The sequence below is a fragment of the Perca fluviatilis genome, chromosome 11, assembly GCF_010015445.1.
Source record: "Perca fluviatilis chromosome 11, GENO_Pfluv_1.0, whole genome shotgun sequence".
Classification (NCBI taxonomy): Eukaryota; Metazoa; Chordata; class Actinopteri; order Perciformes; family Percidae; genus Perca; species Perca fluviatilis.
The window spans coordinates 272201-297200 of NC_053122.1; the positions used below are offsets into that span (position 1 = coordinate 272201).

The 25000-nt window shown below is 39.3% G+C and overlaps 1 protein-coding gene across 1 annotated transcript in view; it reads right to left on the bottom strand.

Annotated features, from left to right (window-relative positions):
• The window catches only part of adhfe1 (alcohol dehydrogenase iron containing 1), a 44068-nt gene that overhangs the window by 14126 nt on the left and 4942 nt on the right, over nucleotides 1-25000 (bottom strand). The window contains 8 exon segments of the mRNA XM_039816038.1: nucleotides 16066-16165; nucleotides 16579-16584; nucleotides 17793-17870; nucleotides 17949-18005; nucleotides 18008-18088; nucleotides 18091-18131; nucleotides 22500-22654; nucleotides 24674-24727. Of these exon segments, the coding sequence (XP_039671972.1) occupies nucleotides 16066-16165; nucleotides 16579-16584; nucleotides 17793-17870; nucleotides 17949-18005; nucleotides 18008-18088; nucleotides 18091-18131; nucleotides 22500-22654; nucleotides 24674-24727 (572 nt within the window).

Consider the following 25000-nt stretch of genomic DNA (forward strand, 5'->3'; position numbering starts at 1 on the left):
CCTCGGAACTCATCAACCTGCCACGCGGATCGGAAGCTCCATGGTAAGAGACCTCCACATTCCCCCTTTACCTAGCGGTCCCCCCAAGGTCTACTGCTTCCCCGGTGCCAAGGTCCGTGACATCCAGCACAAACTTTCCCGGGCATCCCGCGCCGCCCGCGCGCCAAGGTCGACAACATCATGGTGCGTGTGGGACACAAACGACATCAGAGAGAGACGGTCGATAGCACTCCAGGAAGACTTCACCACTCTCTTCTCCACCCTGATGGGCACAGGAAAACGGATTGTCATCTCTGGGCCTCTACCTACCTACAGGAAGGGTGTGCGGAGATGGTCCAGACTGTTCTGGCTCCACACCTGGCTGGAACCACTCTGCACTCGCTTCCCTAGCCCCTATGTCGACAACTTCAACTTGTTCTGGGAGATGCCCAACCTGCTGAAGCGTGATGGTCTCCACCCAAACCGACACGGACGGTGCTATCTGACAACATAACCACACGCACAGAAAGGCAAGTATTGACATTATGTTGAAAATATCACAGATTCATGTCCCCAGGCATTGATCCTGATAGCACTATACCAGTGGATTAATATGAAAATGTTTTCTGCAGGATAACATGTAGTACTAGTGTTATTCCAGTAACGCTGTAGTACTGGTACTATTCCAATTATAATCAACAACAGACCACAACAAAGTGGTGAATAGAGGGGACAACTTGCAACCTAATTGGAATTAAAACTACCACTGCAATGATAGAAAAGGATAGGGAAAATTAGATGTGGATTACTAAATATCAGATCTCTGTCTTCTAAAGCAGCACTAGTAAATGAATTGATATCTGATAATCAAATTGATCTATTCTGTCTTTACTGATACGTGGCTGGGCAATTAAGAATATGTTAGTCTAAATGAAGCGGCACCTCCCAGTCATATTAATACTCAAATTCCTAGAGGCTCAGGCCGAAGAGGGGAGTTGCAGCCATATTTGATTCAATCCTGTTAATTAATCCTAAACCCAAACTGAATTATAACTCTTTTGAAAGCCTTGTTCTTAATCTCGAACATCCAACATGGAAATCAGAACAGCCAATATATTTGTTGTTGTCTACCGAGCTCCAGGTCCGTATTCTGAATTTTTTATCTGAATTCTCAGAGTTTTTATCAAGTGTAGTCCTTAAACAGACAACGTAACTTATTGTAGGTGATTTTAATATCCATGTGGGTGGACGTTGAGAGAGGAATAACAGACGTAGCTAACAGCATTACTACTGCTTTCAACACATTACTGGATTCAATCGGTTTCAGTCAGAGTGTGCACCAAGGCGTACTGACGTTTTAACACCCACCCCCGCCTGGTGCTGGCATATGGTATTGAGATTGAGGATTTAATAATATTTCCGCCGAATTTGGTATTATCAGATCATTTTTAATTACTTTTGAATTCTTGCTACCTGACCATACTAAACTAGATAAAGGCTCTTTACACTAGAGTGCCTATCTGACAGTGCTATAGCTAAATTTAAGGAAGATATTACAACAGCATTTGACTCTATGTCGTGCCTTAGAATAACAGAGGACCTCTATGTTAACCTCAGTCCCTCTCGGGTTGATGCATTTGTGTGAGTCCGCCGAATTTGCCTACACACCAACCCTTGGACTCTGTCGGCTCCTCTCAAAAAGAAGACGAAGCGAAGGAAAACAGCTCCTTGGTATAACGAACAAACTGCGGCAGATTGAAACAAGTCTCCGAAACTTCGAGGGTAAGTGGCGTCCACCAAAGTGGAAGAATCCCGTCTGGATTGGCAAGAAAGTCTCAAAACCTATAGGAAGGCCTTAAGAAAAGCCAGATCAGACTATTACTCTTCACTAATAGAAGAAAATAAGAACAACCCAAGGTTTCTTTTCAGCACTGTAGCCAGGCTGACAGACAGTCATAGCTCTAACGGGCCATCTATTCCTCTAGCTCTGAGTAGTGATGACTTCAGGAGCTTCTTCAATGATAAAATTATAACAATTAGAGATAAAATTAATCACCTTTTGCCCTCAACTTCTAACAGTTCATCTTTAAATACAGGACCACTAGAACGAACGACTAGTCGGCGACATATACTTAGACTGCTTTTATCCCTATAGACCTTCAACAATTAATGTTAAAGATATCCTCAGCTAAGCCATCTACCTGTCTCTTGGACCCCATCCCAACGAGGCTACTCAAAGAAGCGTTAACCCGTGGTAAACACTTCACTACTAGATATGATCAATATGTCTCTATTAACAGGCTATGTACCGCAGTCATTTAAAATAGCTGTGATAAAACCTCTTCTGAAAAAACCCACCCTGGATCCTGAGGTCTTAGCAAACTATAGACCTATATCTAACCTTCCTTTTCTATCCAAGATCCTTGAGAAGGTGGTTGCTAATCAGTTATGTGATTTTCTACATAGCAACAGTTTATTTGATGACTTTCAATCAGGATTTAGAAAGAATCATAGCACAGAGACGGCACTGGTGAAAATTACTAACGACCTTCTAACAGCTGCAGACAAAGGACTTGTCTCCATTCTTGTTTTACTAGATCTTAGTGCTGCATTTGACACTATTGATCATACAATCCTGTTACATAGATTAGAACACTTAGTCGGAATTAAAGGAACTGCACTAAGATGGTTTAAGTCTTATTTCTCTGAGCGATCCCAATTTGTTAACATTAACGATAAACCCTCCAAGCACGCCAAAGTTAGCCATGGCGTTCCTCAAGGCTCAGTGCTTGGACCAATTCTATTTTCCTTATATATGCTTCCTCTAGGCCATATTATTAGGAAACACTCAATTAATTATCACTGCTACGCAGACGATACCCAATTATATCTGTCAATTAAGCCAGATGAAAGTGGTCAGTTAGCAAGACTACAAACGTGTGTTGAGGATATAAAATCCTGGATGACCCACAACTTCCTGATGTTAAACTCAGACAAAACGGAAGTTATTGTGATAGGACCAACGCACTGCCGAACTTCGTTTTCGAAAGATATAGCTACTCTGGATGGTATTGCCCTGGCCTCCAGCACTGCTGTCAGAAATTTGGGAGTTATTCTTGATCAGGATATATCCTTCAACGCCCATTTAAAACAAACCTCAAGAATAGCCTTTTTCCATCTTCGTAACATTGCCAAAATTAGGAATATCCTGTCTCAGAATGATGCTGAAAAACTAGTCCATGCATTCGTTACTTCTAGATTAGATTACTGCAATTCCTTATTATCAGGTTGCCCAAATAAGTCCCTTAAGGCTCTCCAGCTGATCCAGAATGCTGCAGCACTGTTCTGACGGGAACTAAGAGAAGAGATCATATTTCTCCTGTATTAGCTTCTCTGCATTGGCTTCCTGTGAAATCTAGGATCGAATTTAAAATCCTCCTCCTGACTTACAAAGCTCTAAATGGTCAAGCACCATCTTACCTAGAAGAGCTCTTAGTACCTTATTGTCCCACTAGGGCACTGCGCCTCCCGAATGCGGGGCTACTCGTGGTTCCTAGAGTCTCTGGAAGTAGACTGGGGGCCAGGGCCTTCAGCTATCAGGCTCCGCTTCTGTGGAACCAGCTTCCAGTCTGGGTTCGAGGGGCAGACACCGTCGCAACATTCAAGAGTAAACTGAAACCCTTCCTCTTTGACAAAGCTTATAGTTAGGGGAGTGAGGAGTTGCAGCGTCCAACCGAACCCGGCCCACCTGCTCGTCCTCGCAGTTAGTTATGCTATTATAATTCTAGACTGCAGGGGTTGCTGTTTCCTTCCTATGACACACTGAGCTGCTCTCTCTACTCTTGTTACTTCTGTATGCATCCTGTCCCAGAATTGCTTGTTACTAATCTAGCTCTGGGGAGTTTACCCCGGAGTCCTTATGTTTCTTCTTCGCAGAGCTATGCTCTGTGATTCTCTGCAAATCCGCCGCCGATCCTGCTGCATCCTGCTGCATCCCGCTGCATCCACCCATGCTCTGCAGCGCCACGCTACATCCCGCAACGCCCTGCTGTGATGTTCCTATGCACAGAGTAGTCTGATAACCGGTATAGGGGACAGCACTACTCAGTATGACACGATGTGCCCTGCTATGACATGAACTTCCACGATAACCTTCGACATCACTGTGACCTTTAATGTGACTATTATCGCCACTGTTCATCACACCCCAACCCGGCCCGTCAGACACCTCACCAAGAGTCTGGGTCTGCCAAGGTTTCTTCCTAAAAGGGAGTTTTTCCTTGCCACTGTCGCGATAGCCACTGCTAATGCTTGCTCTTGATGGAATTACTGTAATTGTTGGGGTTTTGGAAATTACAGAGTGTGGTCTAGACCTACTCTATCTGTAAAGTGTCTCGAGATAACTTTTGTTATGATTTGATACTATAAATAAAATTGAATTGAATTGAATTGAATTGAATTGATAAACCATGAATATAATGTATTTATTAGTGTGGTGGAAAACCATGAATATAATGTCTTTATTAGTGTGGTGAAAACCATGAATATAATGTCTTTATTAGTGTGGTGAAAACCATGAATATAATGTCTTTATTAGTGTGGTGATAAACCATGAATATAATGTCTTTATTAGTGTGGTGATAAACCATGAATATAATGTCTTTATTAGTGTGGTGATAAAACCATGAATATAATGTCTTTATTAGTGTGGTGATAAACCATGAATATAATGTCTTTATTAGTGTGGTGAAAACCATGAATATAATGTCTTTATTAGTGTGGTGAAAACCATGAATATAATGTCTTTATTAGTGTGGTGATAAACCATGAATATAATGTCTTTATTAGTGTGGTGATAAACCATGAATATAATGTCTTTATTAGTGTGGTGAAAACCATGAATATAATGTCTTTTATTAGTGTGGTGAAAACCATGAATATAATGTCTTTATTAGTGTGGTGAAAACCATGAATATAATGTCTTTATTAGTGTGGTGATAAACCATGAATATAATGTCTTTATTAGTGTGGTGATAAACCATGAATATAATGTCTTTATTAGTGTGGTGATAAACCATGAATATAATGTCTTTATTAGTGTGGTGATAAACCATGAATATAATGTCTTTATTAGTGTGGTGATAAACCATGAATATAATGTCTTTATTAGTGTGGTGATAAACCATGAATATAATGTCTTTATTAGTGTGGTGAAAACCATGAATATAATGTCTTTATTAGTGTGGTGATAAACCATGAATATAATGTCTTTTATTAGTGTGGTGAAAACCATGAATATAATGTCTTTATTAGTGTGGTGATAAACCATGAATATAATGTCTTTATTAGTGTGGTGATAAACCATGAATATAATGTCTTTATTAGTGTGGTGAAAACCATGAATATAATGTCTTTATTAGTGTGGTGATAAACCATGAATATAATGTCTTTATTAGTGTGGTGATAAACCATGAATATAATGTCTTTATTAGTGTGGTGAAAACCATGAATATAATGTCTTTATTAGTGTGGTGAAAACCATGAATATAATGTCTTTATTAGTGTGGTGAAAACCATGAATATAATGTCTTTATTAGTGTGGTGATAAACCATGAATATAATGTCTTTATTAGTGTGGTGATAAACCATGAATATAATGTCTTTATTAGTGTGGTGAAAACCATGAATATAATGTCTTTATTAGTGTGGGGGAAACCATGAATATAATGTCTTTATTAGTGTGGTGAAAAACCATGAATATAATGTCTTTATTAGTGTGGTGATAAACCATGAATATAATGTCTTTATTAGTGTGGTGATAAACCATGAATATAATGTCTTTATTAGTGTGGTGATAAACCATGAATATAATGTCTTTATTAGTGTGGTGAAAACCATGAATATAATGTCTTTATTAGTGTGGTGATAAACCATGAATATAATGTCTTTATTAGTGTGGTGATAAACCATGAATATAATGTCTTTATTAGTGTGGTGATAAACCATGAATATAATGTCTTTATTAGTGTGGTTAAAACCATGAATATAATGTCTTTATTAGTGTGGTGATAAACCATGAATATAATGTCTTTATTAGTGTGGTGAAACCATGAATATAATGTCTTTATTAGTGTGGTGAAAACCATGAATATAATGTCTTTATTAGTGTGGTGAAAACCATGAATATAATGTCATAGTATGAATATAATGTTTTATTAGTGTGGTGAAAACCATGAATATAATGTCTTTATTAGTGTGGTGAAAACCATGAATATAATGTCTTTATTAGTGTGGTGAAAACCATGAATATAATGTCTTTATTAGTGTGGTGATAAACCATGAATATAATGTCTTTTATTAGTGTGGTGATAAACCATGAATATAATGTCTTTATTAGTGTGGTGAAAACCATGAATATAATGTCTTTATTAGTGTGGTGAAAACCATGAATATAATGTCTTTTATTAGTGTGGTGAAAACCATGAATATAATGTCTTTATTAGTGTGGTGATAAACCATGAATATAATGTCTTTATTAGTGGGGTGAAAACCATGAATATAATGTCTTTATTAGTGTGGTGAAAACCATGAATATAATGTCTTTATTAGTGTGGTGAAAACCATGAATATAATGTCTTTATTAGTGTGGTGATAAACCATGAATATAATGTCTTTATTAGTGTGGTGAAAACCATGAATATAATGTCTTTATTAGTGTGGTGAAAACCATGAATATAAGTCTTTATTAGTGGGGGAAACCATGAATATAATGTCTTTATTAGTGTGGTGAAAACCATGAATATAATGTCTTTATTAGTGTGGTATAAACCATGAATATAATGTCTTTATTAGTGTGGTGAAAACCATGAATATAATGTCTTTATTAGTGTGGTGATAAACCATGAATATAATGTCTTTATTAGTGTGGTGATAAACCATGAATATAATGTCTTTATTAGTGTGGTGATAAAACCATGAATATAATGTCTTTTATTAGTGTGGTGATAAACCATGAATATAATGTCTTTATTAGTGTGGTGAAACCATGAATATAATGTCTTTATTAGTGTGGGAAACCATGAATATAATGTCTTTATTAGTGTGGTGGTAAACCATGAATATAATGTCTTTATTAGTGTGGTGAAAACCATGAATATAATGTCTTTATTAGTGTGGTAAAAACCATGAATATAATGTCTTTATTAGTGTGGTGAAAACCATGAATATAATGTCTTTATTAGTGTGGTGAAAACCATGAATATAATGTCTTTATTAGTGTGGTGAAAACCATGAATATAATGTCTTTATTAGTGTGGTGATAAACCATGAATATAATGTCTTTATTAGTGTGGGTGAAACCATGAATATAATGTCTTTATTAGTGTGGTGAAAACCATGAATATAATGTCTTTATTAGTGTGGTGATAAACCATGAATATAATGTCTTTATTAGTGTGGTGATAAAACCATGAATATAATGTCTTTATTAGTGTGGTGATAAACCATGAATATAATGTCTTTATTAGTGTGGTGAAACCATGAATATAATGTCTTTATTAGTGTGGTGATAAACCATGAATATAATGTCTTTATTAGTGTGGTGATAAAAGAATATAATGTCTTTATTAGTGTGGGGAAACCATGAATATAATGTCTTTATTAGTGTGGTGATAAACCATGAATATAATGTCTTTATTAGTGTGGTGAAAACCATGAATATAATGTCTTTATTAGTGTGGTGATAAACCATGAATATAATGTCTTTATTAGTGTGGTGATAAACCATGAATATAATGTCTTTATTAGTGTGGTGATAAACCATGAATATAATGTCTTTATTAGTGTGGTGGAAAACCATGAATATAATGTCTTTATTAGTGTGGTGAAAACCATGAATATAATGTCTTTATTAGTGTGGTGAAAACCATGAATATAATGTCTTTATTAGTGTGGTGAAAACCATGAATATAATGTCTTTATTAGTGTGGTGAAAACCATGAATATAATGTCTTTATTAGGTGGTGAAAACCATGAATATAATGTCTTTATTAGTATTTATGTGGAACATGAATATAATGTCTTTATTAGTGTGGTGATAAATGAATATAATGTCTTTATTATTGTGGTGAACCATAATATAATGTATTTATTAGTGGGGTGAAAACCATGAATATAATGTCTTTATTAGTGTGGTGTAAACCATGAATATAATGTCTTTATTAGTGTGGTGAAAAACCATGAATATAATGTCTTTATTAGTGTGGTGATAAACCATGAATATAATGTCTTTATTAGTGTGGTGATAAACCATGAATATAATGTCTTTATTAGTGTGGTGATAACCATGAATATAATGTCTTTATTAGTGTGGTGAAAACCATGAATATAATGTCTTTATTAGTGTGGTGATAAACCATGAATATAATGTCTTTATTATGTGGTGATAAACCATGAATATAATGTCTTTATTAGTGTGGTGAAAACCATGAATATAATGTCTTTATTAGTGTGGTGAAAACCATGAATATAATGTCTTTATTAGTGTGGTGAAACCATGAATATAATGTCTTTATTATGTGGTGAAAACCATGAATATAATGTCTTTATTAGTGTGTAACATAATATAATGTTTATTATTGGAAAAACCATAATATAATTTTATTAGTTGTAAAAAATATAATGTCTTTATTAGTGTGGTAAAACCATAATATAATGTCTTTATTATGTGGATTAAGTTTGAATATAGTCTTTATTATGTGGTGAAAACCATGAATATAATGTCTTTATTAGTGTGGTGATAAAACCATGAATATAATGTCTTTATTAGTGTGGTGATAAACCATGAATATAATGTCTTTATTAGTGTGGTGATAAACCATGAATATAATGTCTTTATTAGTGTGGTGATAAACCATGAATATAATGTCTTTATTATGTAATAGTGGTGAAAACCATGAATATAATGCTTTTATTGTGTGGTGAAACCATGAATATAATGTCTTTATTAGTGTGGTGAAAACCATGAATATAATGTCTTTATTAGTGTGGTGATAAACCATGAATATAATGTCTTTATTAGTGTGGTGATAAACCATGAATATAATGTCTTTATTAGTGTGGTGAAAACCATGAATATAATGTCTTTATTAGTGTGGTGATAAACCATGAATATAATGTCTTTATTAGTGTGGTGAAAACCATGAATATAATGTCTTTATTAGTGTGGTGAAAACCATGAATATAATGTCTTTATTAGTGTGGTGAAAACCATGAATATAATGTCTTTTATTAGTGTGGTGAAAACCATGAATATAATGTCTTTATTAGTGTGGTGATAAACCATGAATATAATTGTCTTTATTAGTGTGGTGATAAACCATGAATATAATGTCTTTATTAGTGTGGTGAAAACCATGAATATAATGTCTTTATTAGTGTGGTGATAAACCATGAATATAATGTCTTTATTAGTGTGGTTAAACCATGAATATAATGTCTTTATTAGTGTGGTGAAAACCATGAATATAATGTCTTTATTAGTGTGGTGATAAACCATGAATATAATGTCTTTATTAGTGTGGTGATAAACCATGAATATAATGTCTTTATTAGTGTGGTGATAAACCATGAATATAATGTCTTTATTAGTGTGGTGAAAACCATGAATATAATGTCTTTATTAGTGTGGTGAAAACCATGAATATAATGTCTTTATTAGTGTGGTGAAAACCATGAATATAATGTCTTTATTAGTGTGGTGAAAACCATGAATATAATGTCTTTATTAGTGTGGTGAAAACCATGAATATAATGTCTTTTATTAGTGTGGTGAAAACATGAATATAATGTTAAGTGTGGATCCATGAATATAATGTCTTTATTAGTGTGGGAAAACCATGAATATAATGTCTTTATTAGTGTGGTAAACCAGAATATAATGTCTTTATTAGTGTGGTGAAAACCATGAATATAATGTCTTTATTAGTGTGGTGATAAACCATGAATATAATGTCTTTATTAGTGTGGTGAAAACCATGAATATAATGTATTTATTAGTGTGGTGAAAACCATGAATATAATGTCTTTATTAGTGTGGTGAAAACCATGAATATAATGTCTTCATTAGTGTGGTGAAAACCATGAATATAATGTCTTTATTAGTGTGGTGAAAACCATGAATATAATGTCTTTATTAGTGTGGTGAAAACCATGAATATAATGTCTTTATTAGTGTGGTGAAAACCATGAATATAATGTCTTTATTAGTGTGGTGATAAACCATGAATATAATGTCTTTATTAGTGTGGTGATAAACCATGAATATAATGTCTTTATTAGTGTGGTGATAAACCATGAATATAATGTCTTTTATTAGTGTGGTGATAAACCATGAATATAATGTCTTTATTAGTGTGGTGAAAACCATGAATATAATGTCTTTATTAGTGTGGTGATAAAACCATGAATATAATGTCTTTATTAGTGTGGTGATAAACCATGAATATAATGTCTTTATTAGTGTGGGAAAACCATGAATATAATGTCTTTTATTAGTGTGGTGAAAACCATGAATATAATGTCTTTATTAGTGTGGTGAAAACCATGAATATAATGTCTTTATTAGTGTGGTGATAAACCATGAATATAATGTCTTTATTAGTGTGGTGAAAACCATGAATATAATGTCTCTTTATTAGTGTGGTAAAAACCATGAATATAATGTCTTTATTAGTGTGGAGAACCATGAATATAATGTCTTTATTAGTGTGGGATAAAACCATGAATATAATGTCTTTATTAGTGTGGTGAAACCATGAATATAATGTCTTTTATTAGTGTGGTGAAAACCATGAATATAATGTCTTTATTAGTGTGGTGATAAACCATGAATATAATGTCTTTATTAGTGTGGTGATAAACCATGAATATAATGTCTTTATTAGTGTGGTGATAAACCATGAATATAATGTCTTTATTAGTGTGGTGAAAACCATGAATATAATGTCTTTATTAGTGTGGTGAAAACCATGAATATAATGTCTTTATTAGTGTGGTGAAAACCATGAATATAATGTCTTTATTAGTGTGGTGAAAACCATGAATATAATGTCTTTATTAGTGTGGTGAAAACCATGAATATAATGTCTTTATTAGTGTGGTGAAAACCATGAATATAATGTCTTTATTAGTGTGGTGATAAACCATGAATATAATGTCTTTATTAGTGTGGTGATAAACCATGAATATAATGTCTTTATTAGTGTGGTGATAAACCATGAATATAATGTATTTATTAGTGTGGTGATAAACCATGAATATAATGTCTTTATTAGTGTGGTGATAAACCATGAATATAATGTCTTTATTAGTGTGGTGAAAACCATGAATATAATGTCTTTATTAGTGTGGTGATAAACCATGAATATAATGTCTTTATTAGTGTGGTGATAAACCATGAATATAATGTCTTTATTAGTGTGGTGATAAACCATGAATATAATGTATTTATTAGTGTGGTGAAAACCATGAATATAATGTCTTTATTAGTGTGGTGAAAACCATGAATATAATGTCTTTATTAGTGTGGTGAAAACCATGAATACAGTGCCTTGCGAAAGTATTCGGCCCCCTTGAACGTTTCGACCTTTTGCCACATTTCAGGCCTCAAACATAAAGATATAAAACTGTAATTTTTTGTGAAGAATCAACAACAAGTGGGTCCCAATTATGAAGTGGAACGAAATTCATTGGCTATTTCAAACTTTTTTAACAAATAAAAAACTGAAAAGTGGGCGTGCAAAATTATTCAGCCCCCTTACTTTCAGTGCAGCAAACTCTCTCCAGAAGTTCAGTGAGGATCTCTGAATGATCCAATGTTGACCTAAATGACTAATGATGATAAATAGAATCCAGCTGTGTGTAATCAAGTCTCCGTATAAATGCACCTGCTCTGTGATAGTCTCAGAGGTCCGTATAACGCGAGAGCATCATGAAGAACAAGGAACACACCAGGCAGGTCCGAGATACTGTTGTGGAGAAGTTTAAAGCCGGATTTGGATACAAAAAGATTTCCCAAGCTTTAAACATCCCAAGGAGCACTGTGCAAGCGATAATATTGAAATGGAAGGAGTATCAGACCACTACAAATCTACGAAGACCCGGCCGTCCCTCTAAACTTTCAGCTCATACAAGGAGAAGACTGATCAGAGATGCAGTCAAGAGGCCCATGATCACTCTGGATGAACTGCAGAGATCTACAGCTGAGGTGGGAGACTCTGTCCATAGGACAACAATCAGTCGTATACTGCACAAATCTGGCCTTTAGTGGAAGAGTGGCAAGAAGAAAGCCATTTCTTAAAGATATCCATAAAAAGTGTTGTTTAAAGTTTGCCAAAAGCCACCTGGGAGACACACCAAACATGTGGAAGAAGGTGCTGTGGTCAGATGAAACCAAAATCGAACTTTTGGCAACAATGCAAAACGTTATGTTTGGCGAAAGCAACACGCTCATCACCCTGAACACACCATCCCCACTGTCAAACATGGTGGTGGCAGCATCATGTTTGGGCGTGCTTTTTTTGGGATGGCATTTGGGCCTGCTTTTTTGGAGCAGGAAAAAAAAAAAAAAAAAAAAAAAAAAAAAAAAAAGGGGGAAAAAAAAAAAAACCGGGAGAGAAAACCTAATGATATTCTACAAAAGACCTGAGACTGGGACCGATTTGTCTTCCAACAAGACAATGATCCAAAACATAAAGCAAAATCTACAATGGAATGGTTCACAAATAAACATATCCAGGTGTTAGAATGGCCAAGTCAAAGTCCAGACCTGAATCCAATCGAGAATCTGTGGAAAGAACTGAAAACTGCTGTTCAAACGCTCTCCATCCAACCTCACTGAGCTCGAGCTGTTTTGCAAGGAGGAATGGGCAAAAATGTCAGTCTCCATGTGCAAAACTGATAGAGACATACCCCCAAGCCACTTACAGCTGTAATCGCACAAAGGTGGCGCTACAAAGTATTAACTTAAGGGGGCTGAATAATTTTGCACGCCCAATATTTCAGTTTTTTATTTGTTTAAAAGGTTTGAAATATCCAATAAATTTCGTTCCACTTCATGATTGTGTCCCACTTGTTGTTGATTCTTCACAAAAAATTACAGTTTTATATCTTTATGTTTGAGGCCTGAAATGTGGCAAAAGGTCGAAAAGTTCAAGGGGGCCGAATACTTTCGCAAGGCACTGTATACATATACACATACATATATATACATATATACATACATATATAACTATATTATTATAGTATATAATTATTATTATAACTATGTTTTCTGGCGCATACAAGAAGTTCCTCTACTCAAAAGACAGAGACTCCTTGTGAATAGAACATGCGCAGAACACAAATCAATGTTCCTTGTGATGGGATATGCCGATACTCGTTTACATGACCAACATTTCGGGTTAGTAAAGGGGTAACCCAGGTAGCATATTCGGGTTTTTGCCGGTGTTTACATGGCCGTGCGCGACCGGGTTATTGCTAATATTCCGGTTTTGACCGGGTTATTGGCTGCATGTAAACGTAGTCATTGTCATGCTGAAAGAACCAGCCGCGTTTCATCTTCAGTGCCCTTGCTGATGGGATGTTTTCACTCAAAGTCTCCCGATACATGGCCCCGTTCATTCTTTCCTTTACACAGATCAGTCGTCCTGGTCCCTTTGCAGAAAAACAGCCCCAAAGCATGATGTTACCACCCCCATGCTTCACAGTAGGTATGGTGTTGTCACTACCCAAAATGAGTAGAGTGCAGATGTGAGTTGCGCATGCGTCACTTTGCGACAAGTAGCCTACAAGATGCTAACGGCAGTTTGAGCTAACGTTAGCAATCAAGTAGCCTACTAGATGCTAACGGCGTTTTTAGCTAACGTTAGCAATCAAGTAGCTAGCCTACTAGATGCTAATGGCGTTTTTAGCTAACGTTAGAAGTCAAACAATCATAGATAGCTAAAACGTTTTTGAAATGACTGCTAGCTACAAGTTAGCAATCAAACACAACATCGGCTGTCACTTGAATGGCGTTTTGAGCTAACGTTAGCAATCAAACAATCACAGAGAGCTAAAACGTTTTAGAAATGATTTCCATCTTCTGTTATTGATTGTAAAGAGAAAAGTTTATTATTTTACAGATTTCACAAATTTCAGTAAGACACGTTATGCCGTAAACCGTTTAAATCTGAGCATGCCCTACTCACATCTGCACTCGACCAAAGCCGGTCTGACTCGGCTAACATCGGGTATGACACGTTATGCCGTAAACCGTTTAAATCTGAGCATGCGTAACTCAAAGCTGCACTCTACTCATTTTGGGTAGTGACAGGGTTCTTTGGATGCAACTCAGCATTCTTTCTCCTCCAAACACGATGAGTTGAGTTTTTACCAAAAAGTTCTATTTCGGTTTCATCTGACCATCTGACACTCTCCCGATCCTCTTCTGGATCATCCAAATGCTCTCTAGCAAACTTCAGACGGGCCTGGACATGTACTGGCTTAAGCAGGGGGGACGCGTCTGGCACTGCAGGACTTGAGTCCCTGCTGGTGTAGTGTGTTCCTGATGGTAGCCTTTGTTACTCTGGTCCCAGCTCTCTGCAGGTCTTTCACTAGGTCCCTCCATGTGGTTCTGGGATTTTAGCTCACCGTTCTTGTGATCATCTTGACCCCACGGGGTGAGATCTTGCGTGGAGCCCCAGGTCGAGGGAGATTATCAGTGGTCTTGTATGTCTTCCATTTTCTAATAACTGCTCCCACAGTTGATTTCTTCACACCAAGCTGCTTACCTATTGCAGACTCAGTCTTCTCATACGATTTTTCAGCTCCTTTGGTCTGGGCCATAGTGGAGTTCAGAGTGTGACTGTTTGAGGTTGTGGACAGGTGTCTTTTATACTGATAACAAGTTCAAACAGGTGCCATTAATGCAGGTAACGAGTGGAGGACGGAGGAGCCTCTTAAAGAAGAAGTTACAGGTCTGGGAGAGACAGAAATCTTGCTTGTTTGTAGGTGACCAAATACTTATTTTACCGAGGAATTTACCAATTAATTCATAATAAATCCTACAATGTGATTTTCTGGATTTTGTTTTGTCATTTTGTCTCTTATAGTTGAAGTGTAGCTATGATGAAGATTACAGGCCTCTCTCATCTTTTTAAGTGGGAGAACTTGCACAATTGGTGGCTGACTAAATACTTTTTTGCCCCACTGTATACTGTATACATACATATACTGTACATACATACAGTATATGTATGTATACATATACTGTACATACATACAGTATATGTATACATACATACATACAGTATATGTATACATACATATACTGTACATACATACAGTATATGTATACATACATATACTGTATGTATGTACAGTATGTGTGTGTGTGTGTGTGTGTGTGTCTGTCTGTGTCTCTGTGTGTGTGTGTGTGTGTGTGTGTGTGTGTGTGTGTGTCTGTGTGTGTCTCTGTGTGTGTGTGTGTGTGTGTGTGTGTGTGTGTGTGTGTCTCTGTGTGTGTGTGTGTGTGTCTCTTGTGTGTGTGTGTATGTGTGTTTTTGTGTGTCTCTGTGTGTGTGTGTGTGTGTGTCTGTATGTGTGTGTGTGTCTCTGTGTGTGTGTGTGTATGTGTGTCTGTGTGTGTGTGTGTATGTGTGTCTCTTTGTTGTGTGTGTGTGTGTCTGTATATGTGTCTCTGTGTGTGTGTGTGTATGTGTGTCTCTCTGTTGTGTGTGTGTGTGTCTCTGTGTGTGTGTCTGTATATGTGTGTGTGTGTGTCTCTGTGTGTGTCTGTGTGTGTGTGTCTGTGTCTGTGTGTGTCTGTGTGTGTATGTGTCTCTGTGTGTGTGTGTGTCTCTTGTGTGTGTGTGTGTGTCTTTTTTGTGTGTGTGTGTGTGTGTGTGTGTGTGTCTCTGTGTGTGTGTGTGTCTCTGTGTGTGTGTATGTGTCTGTGTGTGTGTGTGTGTCTGTGTGTGTGTGTGTGTGTGTGTGTGTGTGTGTGTGTGTGTGTGTGTGTGTGTGTGTGTGTGTGTGTGGACAGACCAGAGCACGTCGAAGCCGCTGTTGGCGGCGACTCTCTCGGGCATGCTCAGTGTGTGCCGCGGGTCCACGGTGCCGCGTGGTTGAGTTACGGATGGCGATACTGAACACAGAACCAATCAGACTATGATACAACAACAATCAGAGCTCATGCTGATACCTGAACACAGACAACCAATCAGAGCTCACGCTGATACCTGAACACAGACAACCAATCAGAGCTCACGCTGATACCTGAACACAGACAACCAATCGGAGCTCACGCTGATACCTGAACACAGACAACCAATCGGAGCTCACGCTGATACCTGAACACAGACAACCAATCAGAGCTCACGCTGATACCTGAACACAGACAACCAATCAGAGCCCACGCTGATACCTGAACACAGACAACCAATCAGAGCCCACGCTGATACCTGAACACAGACAACCAATCAGAGCTCATGCTGATACCTGAACACAGACAACCAATCAGAGCTCACGCTGATACCTGAACACAGACAACCAATCAACCTATACCTGAACACAGACAACAATCAGAGCTCACGCTGATACCTGAACACAGAACAATCGGAGCTCACGCTGATACTGAACACAGACATTATCTGTGTGTGGCTATTAACTGTATTATTACCTAACACAACAACCAATCAAACCCCCTTAAACCCACAACACACACAGCCTCGAACCCACACTTACCAACAATAAGACTCTCGTGTGTCCCTTACCACACAGCCATCCATCAAGCCACCTAACCAACACACATCTGTGTGGCTGTGTGTAGTGTGTGTTGCTGTTGTGAGGTGTGTGTGTGGGTGTGTTTATGAGTTTGTGGGTGTGGTTGTGTTGTGTGTCTTTTTTGTGTGATTGTGTGTGTGTGTCGTGTGTAATTGTGTGTGTGTAATGTGTCTCATAGTGTGTGTGTATGTGTATTGTTTTGCATCTTTTTTTTTGTGTGTGTGTGTTTAGGTGTGTGTGTGTGTTTGGTTGTGTGTGTAGTGGTGTGTGTGTTATGTGTGTGTGTGTGGGTGTATGTGTGGTGTCTCTTATATATGTGTGTTAGCTGTGTGTTGTCGTGTGTGCATCTTTGTGTGTGGGGGTGTTTGTGTGTGTGTGGTGTTTGTATGTGTGTTGTGTGTCATGTGTGTATAGTGTGTGTGTGTGGGTCTGTGTGTCTATTTGGTGTGTTGTTGTGTGTGTTATATGTGGTTGTGTGTGTCTCGTGTGTGTGTGTCTCTATGTGTGTGTGTCTCTTATAAGTGTGTGTGTGTAATGTGTGGGTGCCTGTAAATTTTTGTGTTGTGTCTGTATGTGTGTGTGTGTACGTGTGTCTGTATGTGTGTGTGGTGTGTGTCTGTATATGTGTGTTACGTCTCTGTGTGTGTGTCCGTGTGTGTGTGTGTTTGTGTGTGTGTCTCTATAGGGTGGGGTGTGTGTGTCTCTGTGTGTGTGTCTGTATGTGTGTGGGGGGGTGTGTGTGTGTGTTTGTGTGTGTGTCTCCTGTATGTGTGTGTGTGTGTCTGTCTGTACGCGTTTGTGTGTGTGTGTGTGTGTGTGTGTGTATCTGTGTGTGTGTGTGTGTGTGTGTGTGTATGTGTGTGTGTTGTGTGTGTGTATCTCTGTGTGTGTGTGTGTGTGTATCTCTGTGTGTGTGTGTGTGTGTGTGTGTGTGTGTGTGTGTCTGTGTGTGTGTGTATATGTGTGTGTGTGTATATGTGTGTGTGTACCTGTTTTAGCTTTCATAGGCTCGTAGTCAAAGATGGCGACTCCGGTGGTCTCGCTGCCGGTGCCGGCGGTCGTAGGAACTGCAGACGAGAGAAACCCGTTAGAAACGACCCCGAAGGTCGCCGACCAGAACTGGCGCTGAGTGTTGCCGTGGTTACCTGCGATGAGCGGCTAGCGGCCGCCCGTGGACGGGCGCCCTCCCCGGCGCGGCGTTGGAAAACCGAGAAGCCGGCGTCGGGCCGACTGGCGTACAGGTTGGCGCATACAGTGTCCATCACAGACCCGCCACCAGCCACGGCACATCAAAGGCAGCTGCGGCGAAAGAGGATGGCCTCTTAAAACTGAGACAAAGAAAAAAAGAAAAAGAGGAAAAAGGAAAAAAAGGAAAAAAAAAAAAAAAAGAAAGAGGAAAAAGGAAAAAAAGGAAAGAGAGAGAAAAGAAAAGAAAAAAGGCAAAGAAGAAGAGGAAACAAAAGTGAAAAGAGGAAAGGAGAAAGAAGACAGGAGAAGAGGAAAAAGGAAAAAAAGGAAAAAGAAAAGGGAGAAAGGAGAAGGCTAAAAAAGGGAAAGGAAAAGGAAAGGAACAAAGGAAAAAAGGGAAAGGAACAAGGAAGGAACAGGAAAAGGAAGGAAGGAAAAAAGAGAAAGAACAACAAAAAACAGAGACAAAAGAGACAGACAGGTGGAGAGCCAGACAGACAGGTAGAGAGGAGACAGGCAGGAAGAGGCAGACAGACACAGGTAAAGACAGACAGGCAGGTAAGAGGCAGACAGACAGGTAGAGAGGCAACAGACAGGAAAACAGACAGGCAAAGAGGAGAGACAGGAGACACAACAGGGCAAAAGACAGGCAGGAGGAAAACAGACAGGCAGGCAAAGGAACAGACAGGAAAGCAACAACAGCAAAAACAACACAGCAAAACAGACAGGCAGGAAAGACAGACAGGGAGAAGCACAACGGAAAAACAGGAAAAAGAACAACAGGAAAACACGGAAAGGAAAAACGGGAAACACGGCAAAAACGGGAAACACGAAAAGAACAACGGCCACAACAAAACCGCCGCCACGACAGGTCAGAGAGACAGGCAGGCAGGTTAGAGAGGCAGACAGACAGGTTAGAGAGAGACAGACAGGTCAGAGAGAGACAGACAGGCAGGTTAGAGAGAGACAGACAGGTTAGAGAGACAGACAGGTTAGAGAGACAGACAGGCAGAGAGACAGACAGACAGGTTAGCGAGACAGACAGGTTAGAGAGACAGACAGGTTAGAGAAACAGACAGGCAGAGAGAGACAGACAGGTCAGAGAGACAGACAGGTAGAGAGAGACAGACAGGTTAGAGAGAGACAGACAGGTTAGAGAGACAGACAGGCAGAGAGAGAGACAGACAGGTCAGAGAGACAGACAGGCAGAGAGAGAGGCAGACAGACAGGTTAGAGAGACAGACAGGGAGACAGGTTAGAGACAGGCAGACAGGTTAGAGAGACAGACAGGCAGAGAGAGAGACAGACAGGTTAGAGAGACAGACAGGTTAGAGAGACAGACAGGGAGACAGGTTAGAGAGACAGGCAGACAAGTTAGAGAGACAGACAGGCAGAGAGAGAGGCAGACAGACAGAGACACAGAGAGACAGACAGGCAGGTTAGAGAGACAGGTTAGACAGACAGGCAGGCAGGTTAGAGAGGCAGACAGGCAGGCAGACAGACAGAGAGACACAGATACAGACAGACACAGAGACAGACAGGGAAACAGGCAGGCAGACCAAGAGACAGACACAGGCAGACCGACAGAGGAGAGACAGACAGGCAGACAGATAGACAGACAGACACAGATAGAAAGACAGACAGGCAGACAGAAAGAGGAGAGACAGACAGACAGAGAGAGACAGACAGACAGATAGACAGAGAGAGAGACAGACAGACAGACAGAGGAGAGAGAGACAGACAAACAGGCAGGCAGACACGTATTTTTTTGCATGTGAGTCGCCGGTGGGCTCCTGCTCTCTGATTGGCTGTCAGCTGTAGAGGGTTAATTAGTTGGAATGCTGTTCTACATCGATTTTATCGATTAAACAGAGTGTGTGTGTGGCTTCTTAGAGTGATGATGTCATCATTCAGAGGGTGAAGCTTCAAACTAATTATCTTAGTTCCTTCTCTATAAATTGCTCGTACACCCACAATTTTTACTAGCCATACACAATTTTTACATCAAAACGTAGGTATTTTTTTCTCGTTTCAGCCAATCTGCTCAGTTTTGCGATATGCCTTTTACTTTTGGCTGGTTGAGCTTCCAAACGACAAGAGTAACACAACTCCCTCCATTCACTCTCCTGTATAACTTTCTTTGCATTTCCCAGCGAATCGCACAGCGAACCACTTTTTTTAAATCGCTGATATGCCCACATGTTTAAGTTTATCAACATAAATTTTATACCGATACGTTCACAAAGGCCTTGTGGTACTCAGGATGACGTCATTTGACTGATAGCAGTTATCGTTTTGGCAGTCTGAGGCTTTGTTTGAGAGCTCGCTCTCAGTGTCTCTGAATAGCTGTAGCACAGCACAGCTGACAGATTCAGCAGGTGTTGCTCATCAACTTGATTACAGACATCAAATCATGTTTATAAACATATCCACTGGCCATTGGTTACCATGACAACACTTTCACAGACACACCCAGATACTACAGGCAGTAATATGAACAGTAGTCTATACAGATACTACAGGCAGTAATATGAACAGTAGTCTATACAGATACTACAGGCAGTAATATGAACAGTAGTCTATACAGATACTACAGGCAGTAATATGAACAGTAGTCTATACAAATACTACAGGCAGTAATATGAACAGTAGTCTATACAAATACTACAGGCAGTAATATGAACAGTAGTCTATACAGATACTACAGGCAGTAATATGAACAGTAGTCTATACAGATACTACAGGCAGTAATATGAACAGTAGTCTATACAGATACTACAGGCAGTAATATGAACAGTAGTCTATACAAATACTACAGGCAGTAATATGAACAGTAGTCTATACAAATACTACAGGCAGTAATATGAACAGTAGTCTATACAAATACTACAGGCAGTAATATGAACAGTAGTCTATACAGATACTACAGGCAGTAATATGAACAGTAGTCTATACAGATACTACAGGCAGTAATATGAACAGTAGTCTATACAGATACTACAGGCAGTAATATGAACAGTAGTCTATACAGATACTACAGGCAGTAATATGAACAGTAGTCTATACAGATACTACAGGCAGTAATATGAACAGTAGTCTATACAGATACTACAGGCAGTAATATGAACAGTAGTCTATAGCTGTGGTCTTCCACTTCTGTCTGTCTGTCTTCTCTCTCCCCCTTTCTATCTCTCTGTTTCTCTTTATTTTTCCCTCTCTCCCTGTCTCTCTCTCTTTTTTTCTCTCCCTCTCTCCATCCCTCTTTCTCCCTCCCTTCCTTTCTCTCTCTTTCTTTCCCTCTCTCTCTCTTTCTTTCCCTCTGCCTATTTCTCCCTCTCTATCCCTCTCTCTCTATCCCTCTCTCTTTCCTTCTCTTTCTCTGTCTCTCCCTCTCTCTCTCATGCCCCCTCTCACTCTCCCCCCTCTCTCTCTTTCCCTCTCTCCGTCTTTCATCCATGTATATAGCCCGTTTCTTTTCAGCCAATATATCCACCTCTCAGCTCTTTAGGGTCATGCTTGTTTTTTCTACGCAATGGATATGGCTGATAATAATACAAAGTATTCAAACTTTCAGCCTTTTTAGTCAATTTTAGTCAAAGTTGCTCTCTTTCTCAATGTTTCTATTTTTCCTCTCTCTCCTTCTCTCTTTATTCTCTTTCTCTCCTCTCTCTCCTCGTCTCTTCTCTCCTCTCCTCTCTTCTCTCATGCTCTTCTTTCTTCTCTATTTCTCTCCTTGTCTCTTTCCTCTTTGTTCAGCCCCATTCTTTTCACCTAATATATTTCACATCTCATCTCAGCTAGATTGATGCTTTTTCGTTCTATGCAGTGTATATGTCTGATAAAGTATTTCTTCTTTCAACCTTTTCTAGTCAATTTATTTGAACTTCCACTTTTGACAATATTACAGTTTAGCTTCCAGCTTTTCTAGAAATGTATTTCAGTTCTTACCTTTTTAAGGTTATGCCGTTTAGCTTCCAACTCTGAACATTTTCCAGATGTATCAGCAGTTCAGTGCAATGCGTTTGAGCTTTAAGATTTTTCATACAATGTTTCATTTTTCTGCATATGTGAGTCATTATCAGTTAGAACATATACTCAGTCCTCACAATGTTCTACATATTTTGTCATTATTCAACCTTTAAAGCCAACAGTTCAGTGTAGCGTCAGCTTTTAACTTATTAAAACTTTCTAAACTATTCTCACTACTTCAACTTCTTCTTACAGATTTAAGCTATTCATCCAGTTTAGCTTTAGCAATTCAGCTGTTCAGCATTCCCACGCATTTTCTGCAGGAAATGCATTTTCTAGTTAGATTAGGTAGTTAGTTAGTCGTGGCGAGGAGTGACCTGGCAGGCTCCTGCTCTCTGATTGGCTGTCAGCTGGTTAATTATATGAGGTAGTTAGTTAGTCGTGGCGAGGACTGACCTGGCGTCTGTGGGCTCCTGCTCTCTGATTGTCTGTCAGCTGTAGAGGGTTAATTAGATTAGGTAGTCGTGGCGAGGACTGACCTGGTATCGGTGGGCTCCACGCGGACGTTGTCGTACACTTTGTACGTGACTCCGCTCCGGGACAGAGACTCCAGGACGGACGCCACCGGCGGTAGGCGAGACAGGTTCCTGTCTGTCATCACACAGACCTTCCTCGCCCCGAGGTTCTGCAGGTCCTGCACCAGAACCAGAACCAGAACCAAGAGTCAGAATCAGAGTCTCACACACACACACACACACACACAAAACACACACACAGAGACACACACACACACACACACACGTTCTTCGCTCCGAGGTTCTGCAGGAGAACCGGTGAACAAACCAAAATAAGTAAGGACGCACCCCAAGCTGCACTAGGGACTAGAGTGCGGATCGGGCTGCATTTATCTGCCCGGCCTTTGTCCAACAGACCAGCATCCGAGCCAGACCTGAGCCAGACCTGAGCCAGACCTGAGCCAGACCCAGTTAAAATCTCATGTTTGTTCTCATACTAATGACTCATGTAGGTGTATGTGTGTGAAAGCTTTTATTAAATCAGCTGTAGGAAGGCATTCAGAGATGTCAACAGATGAGGTCATCAGCTCACACGGGGTATAGCAGGTATAGGTGGAAGAGAAACGATGCTTTCATTTTAAAGATGAATAAAGCGAGTTGTGTTTAAAAAAAAAAAAGGGACTGTTTTTATTTAGCACTTTTCTAGTCTTAACGACTACTCAAAGCACTTTAACAGAGTCCAGGAACCATTCACCATTCACACACTGTGGCCGAGGCTGCTGGACAAGGAGCCACCTGCTCATCAGGTACACACTCACACACAACTCGGGGTTCAGGGTCTTGCCCAAGGACACTTCGGCATGGAACTGCAGGACCAGGGATCGAACCACTAACCTTCCGATTGGCAGGCGACCTCTCTACCACTGAGCCACTTTGTGTGAAAGCTGCGTCATTAAAAACTGAAAGAGAGGCTACAAAACTGAATAAAACTCCCAGAATTCAATGAAAGTAGTGAAGTGATTATTCATTGTACTGGTGAAGAACACTAGATGAACCAGTCATGTTATATACCCCTGACTGCAGACCCGCAGACCTCAATGTGGGCGGAGTTAAACGTTTAACCCCGCTGTCACTGCCCGATGTGAGTCGAGTGCAGATGTGAGCTGCGCATGCGTCACTTTGTGACAAGTAGTCTACAATATACTGTGTATGGTTCTGAGCTAACGTTAGCAATCAAACAATCACAGATAGCTAAAACTAGCCCTACATTTAGGGCACTAGCTAGCTAAAACGTTTTGAAATGACTGCTAGCTAAGATGTTAACAGCTTTGAGCTAATGTTAGCAATCAAGTAGCCTCCTAGATGCTAACGGCGTTTTGAGCTAACGTTAGCAATCAAGTAGCCTACTAGATGCTAACAGCGTTTTGAGCCAACGTTAGCAATCAAACAATCCTAGATAGTTAAAACGTTTTTGAAATGACTGCTAGCTACAAGTTAGCAATCAAACACAACAAAGGCTGTCACTTGAATGGAGTTTTGAGCTAACATTAGCAATCAAACAATCATAGATGGCTAAAACGTTTTAGTTAGTTTAGCTAACAGCTAATTCGGCTAACCGCTAGCTGACAGCTAGATTCAGTCTAAAATAACGTTAAGTCAAACTTAATGGGAGAAGAAGACTTTACAGTAATAACAATAAAGACCAGTGTTGAGTGATTGTATTTTAAATGAGCACAAGTAGAGCTGACGTAGCTAACAGCTGTTATATACGTTAACGGTTATTTTCAAGTTTTATTTTGAGGGTCTTTTAAAGTTATTACATGCTGTCTCAGCTAGCGGTTAGCAATGAGGTCTGCAGGTCTGCAGTCAGGGCCTTCCCAGTCACGTTACTCCGGGGCAATGTGGTCGAGAGATCTCACTCACACACACATTTTGTTTTGCATGCGAGTCGTTCGCTTTTTTCAACGTTTCTGACACTATTTTCCATCGTTTTTGTCGCTTTTCATGGATTCTTTTTTTAAATCTATTAACTTTTCTTTTACCCAGAAGAACCGGCGGCGCCGTGAGCGTTTTACTGCATACGCCACCTAACCGGGCCGGCGCCGGTTCCGATAGAGAGAAACAACAAGAGGTTTAACAACGTCCGATTTCTGAATGGAGTTCTGTTGAGTGTCGTCGTGATGCTGCCGTTTGGTTACCATGCCGATCTCCGCGGTGACTCCGTCTCCGTATCTGATGTTGGAGCTCGCCATCTGACGGAAACACAAACACACGACACACGGTCTGTTCTCCTTCCTGTCCCCGGGAAATACATTCATTAATGTGCACGTGCGTACGTGCATGCGTGTGTAACTGTGTGTGCGTGCATGTGCGTACGTGCATGTGTGTAACTGTGTGTGCGTGCATGTGTGTAACTGTGTGTGCGTGCATGTGTGTAACTGTGTGTGCATGCATGTGCGTACGTGCATGTGTGTAACTGTGTGTGCATGCATGTGCGTACGTGCATGTGTGTAACTGTGTGTGCG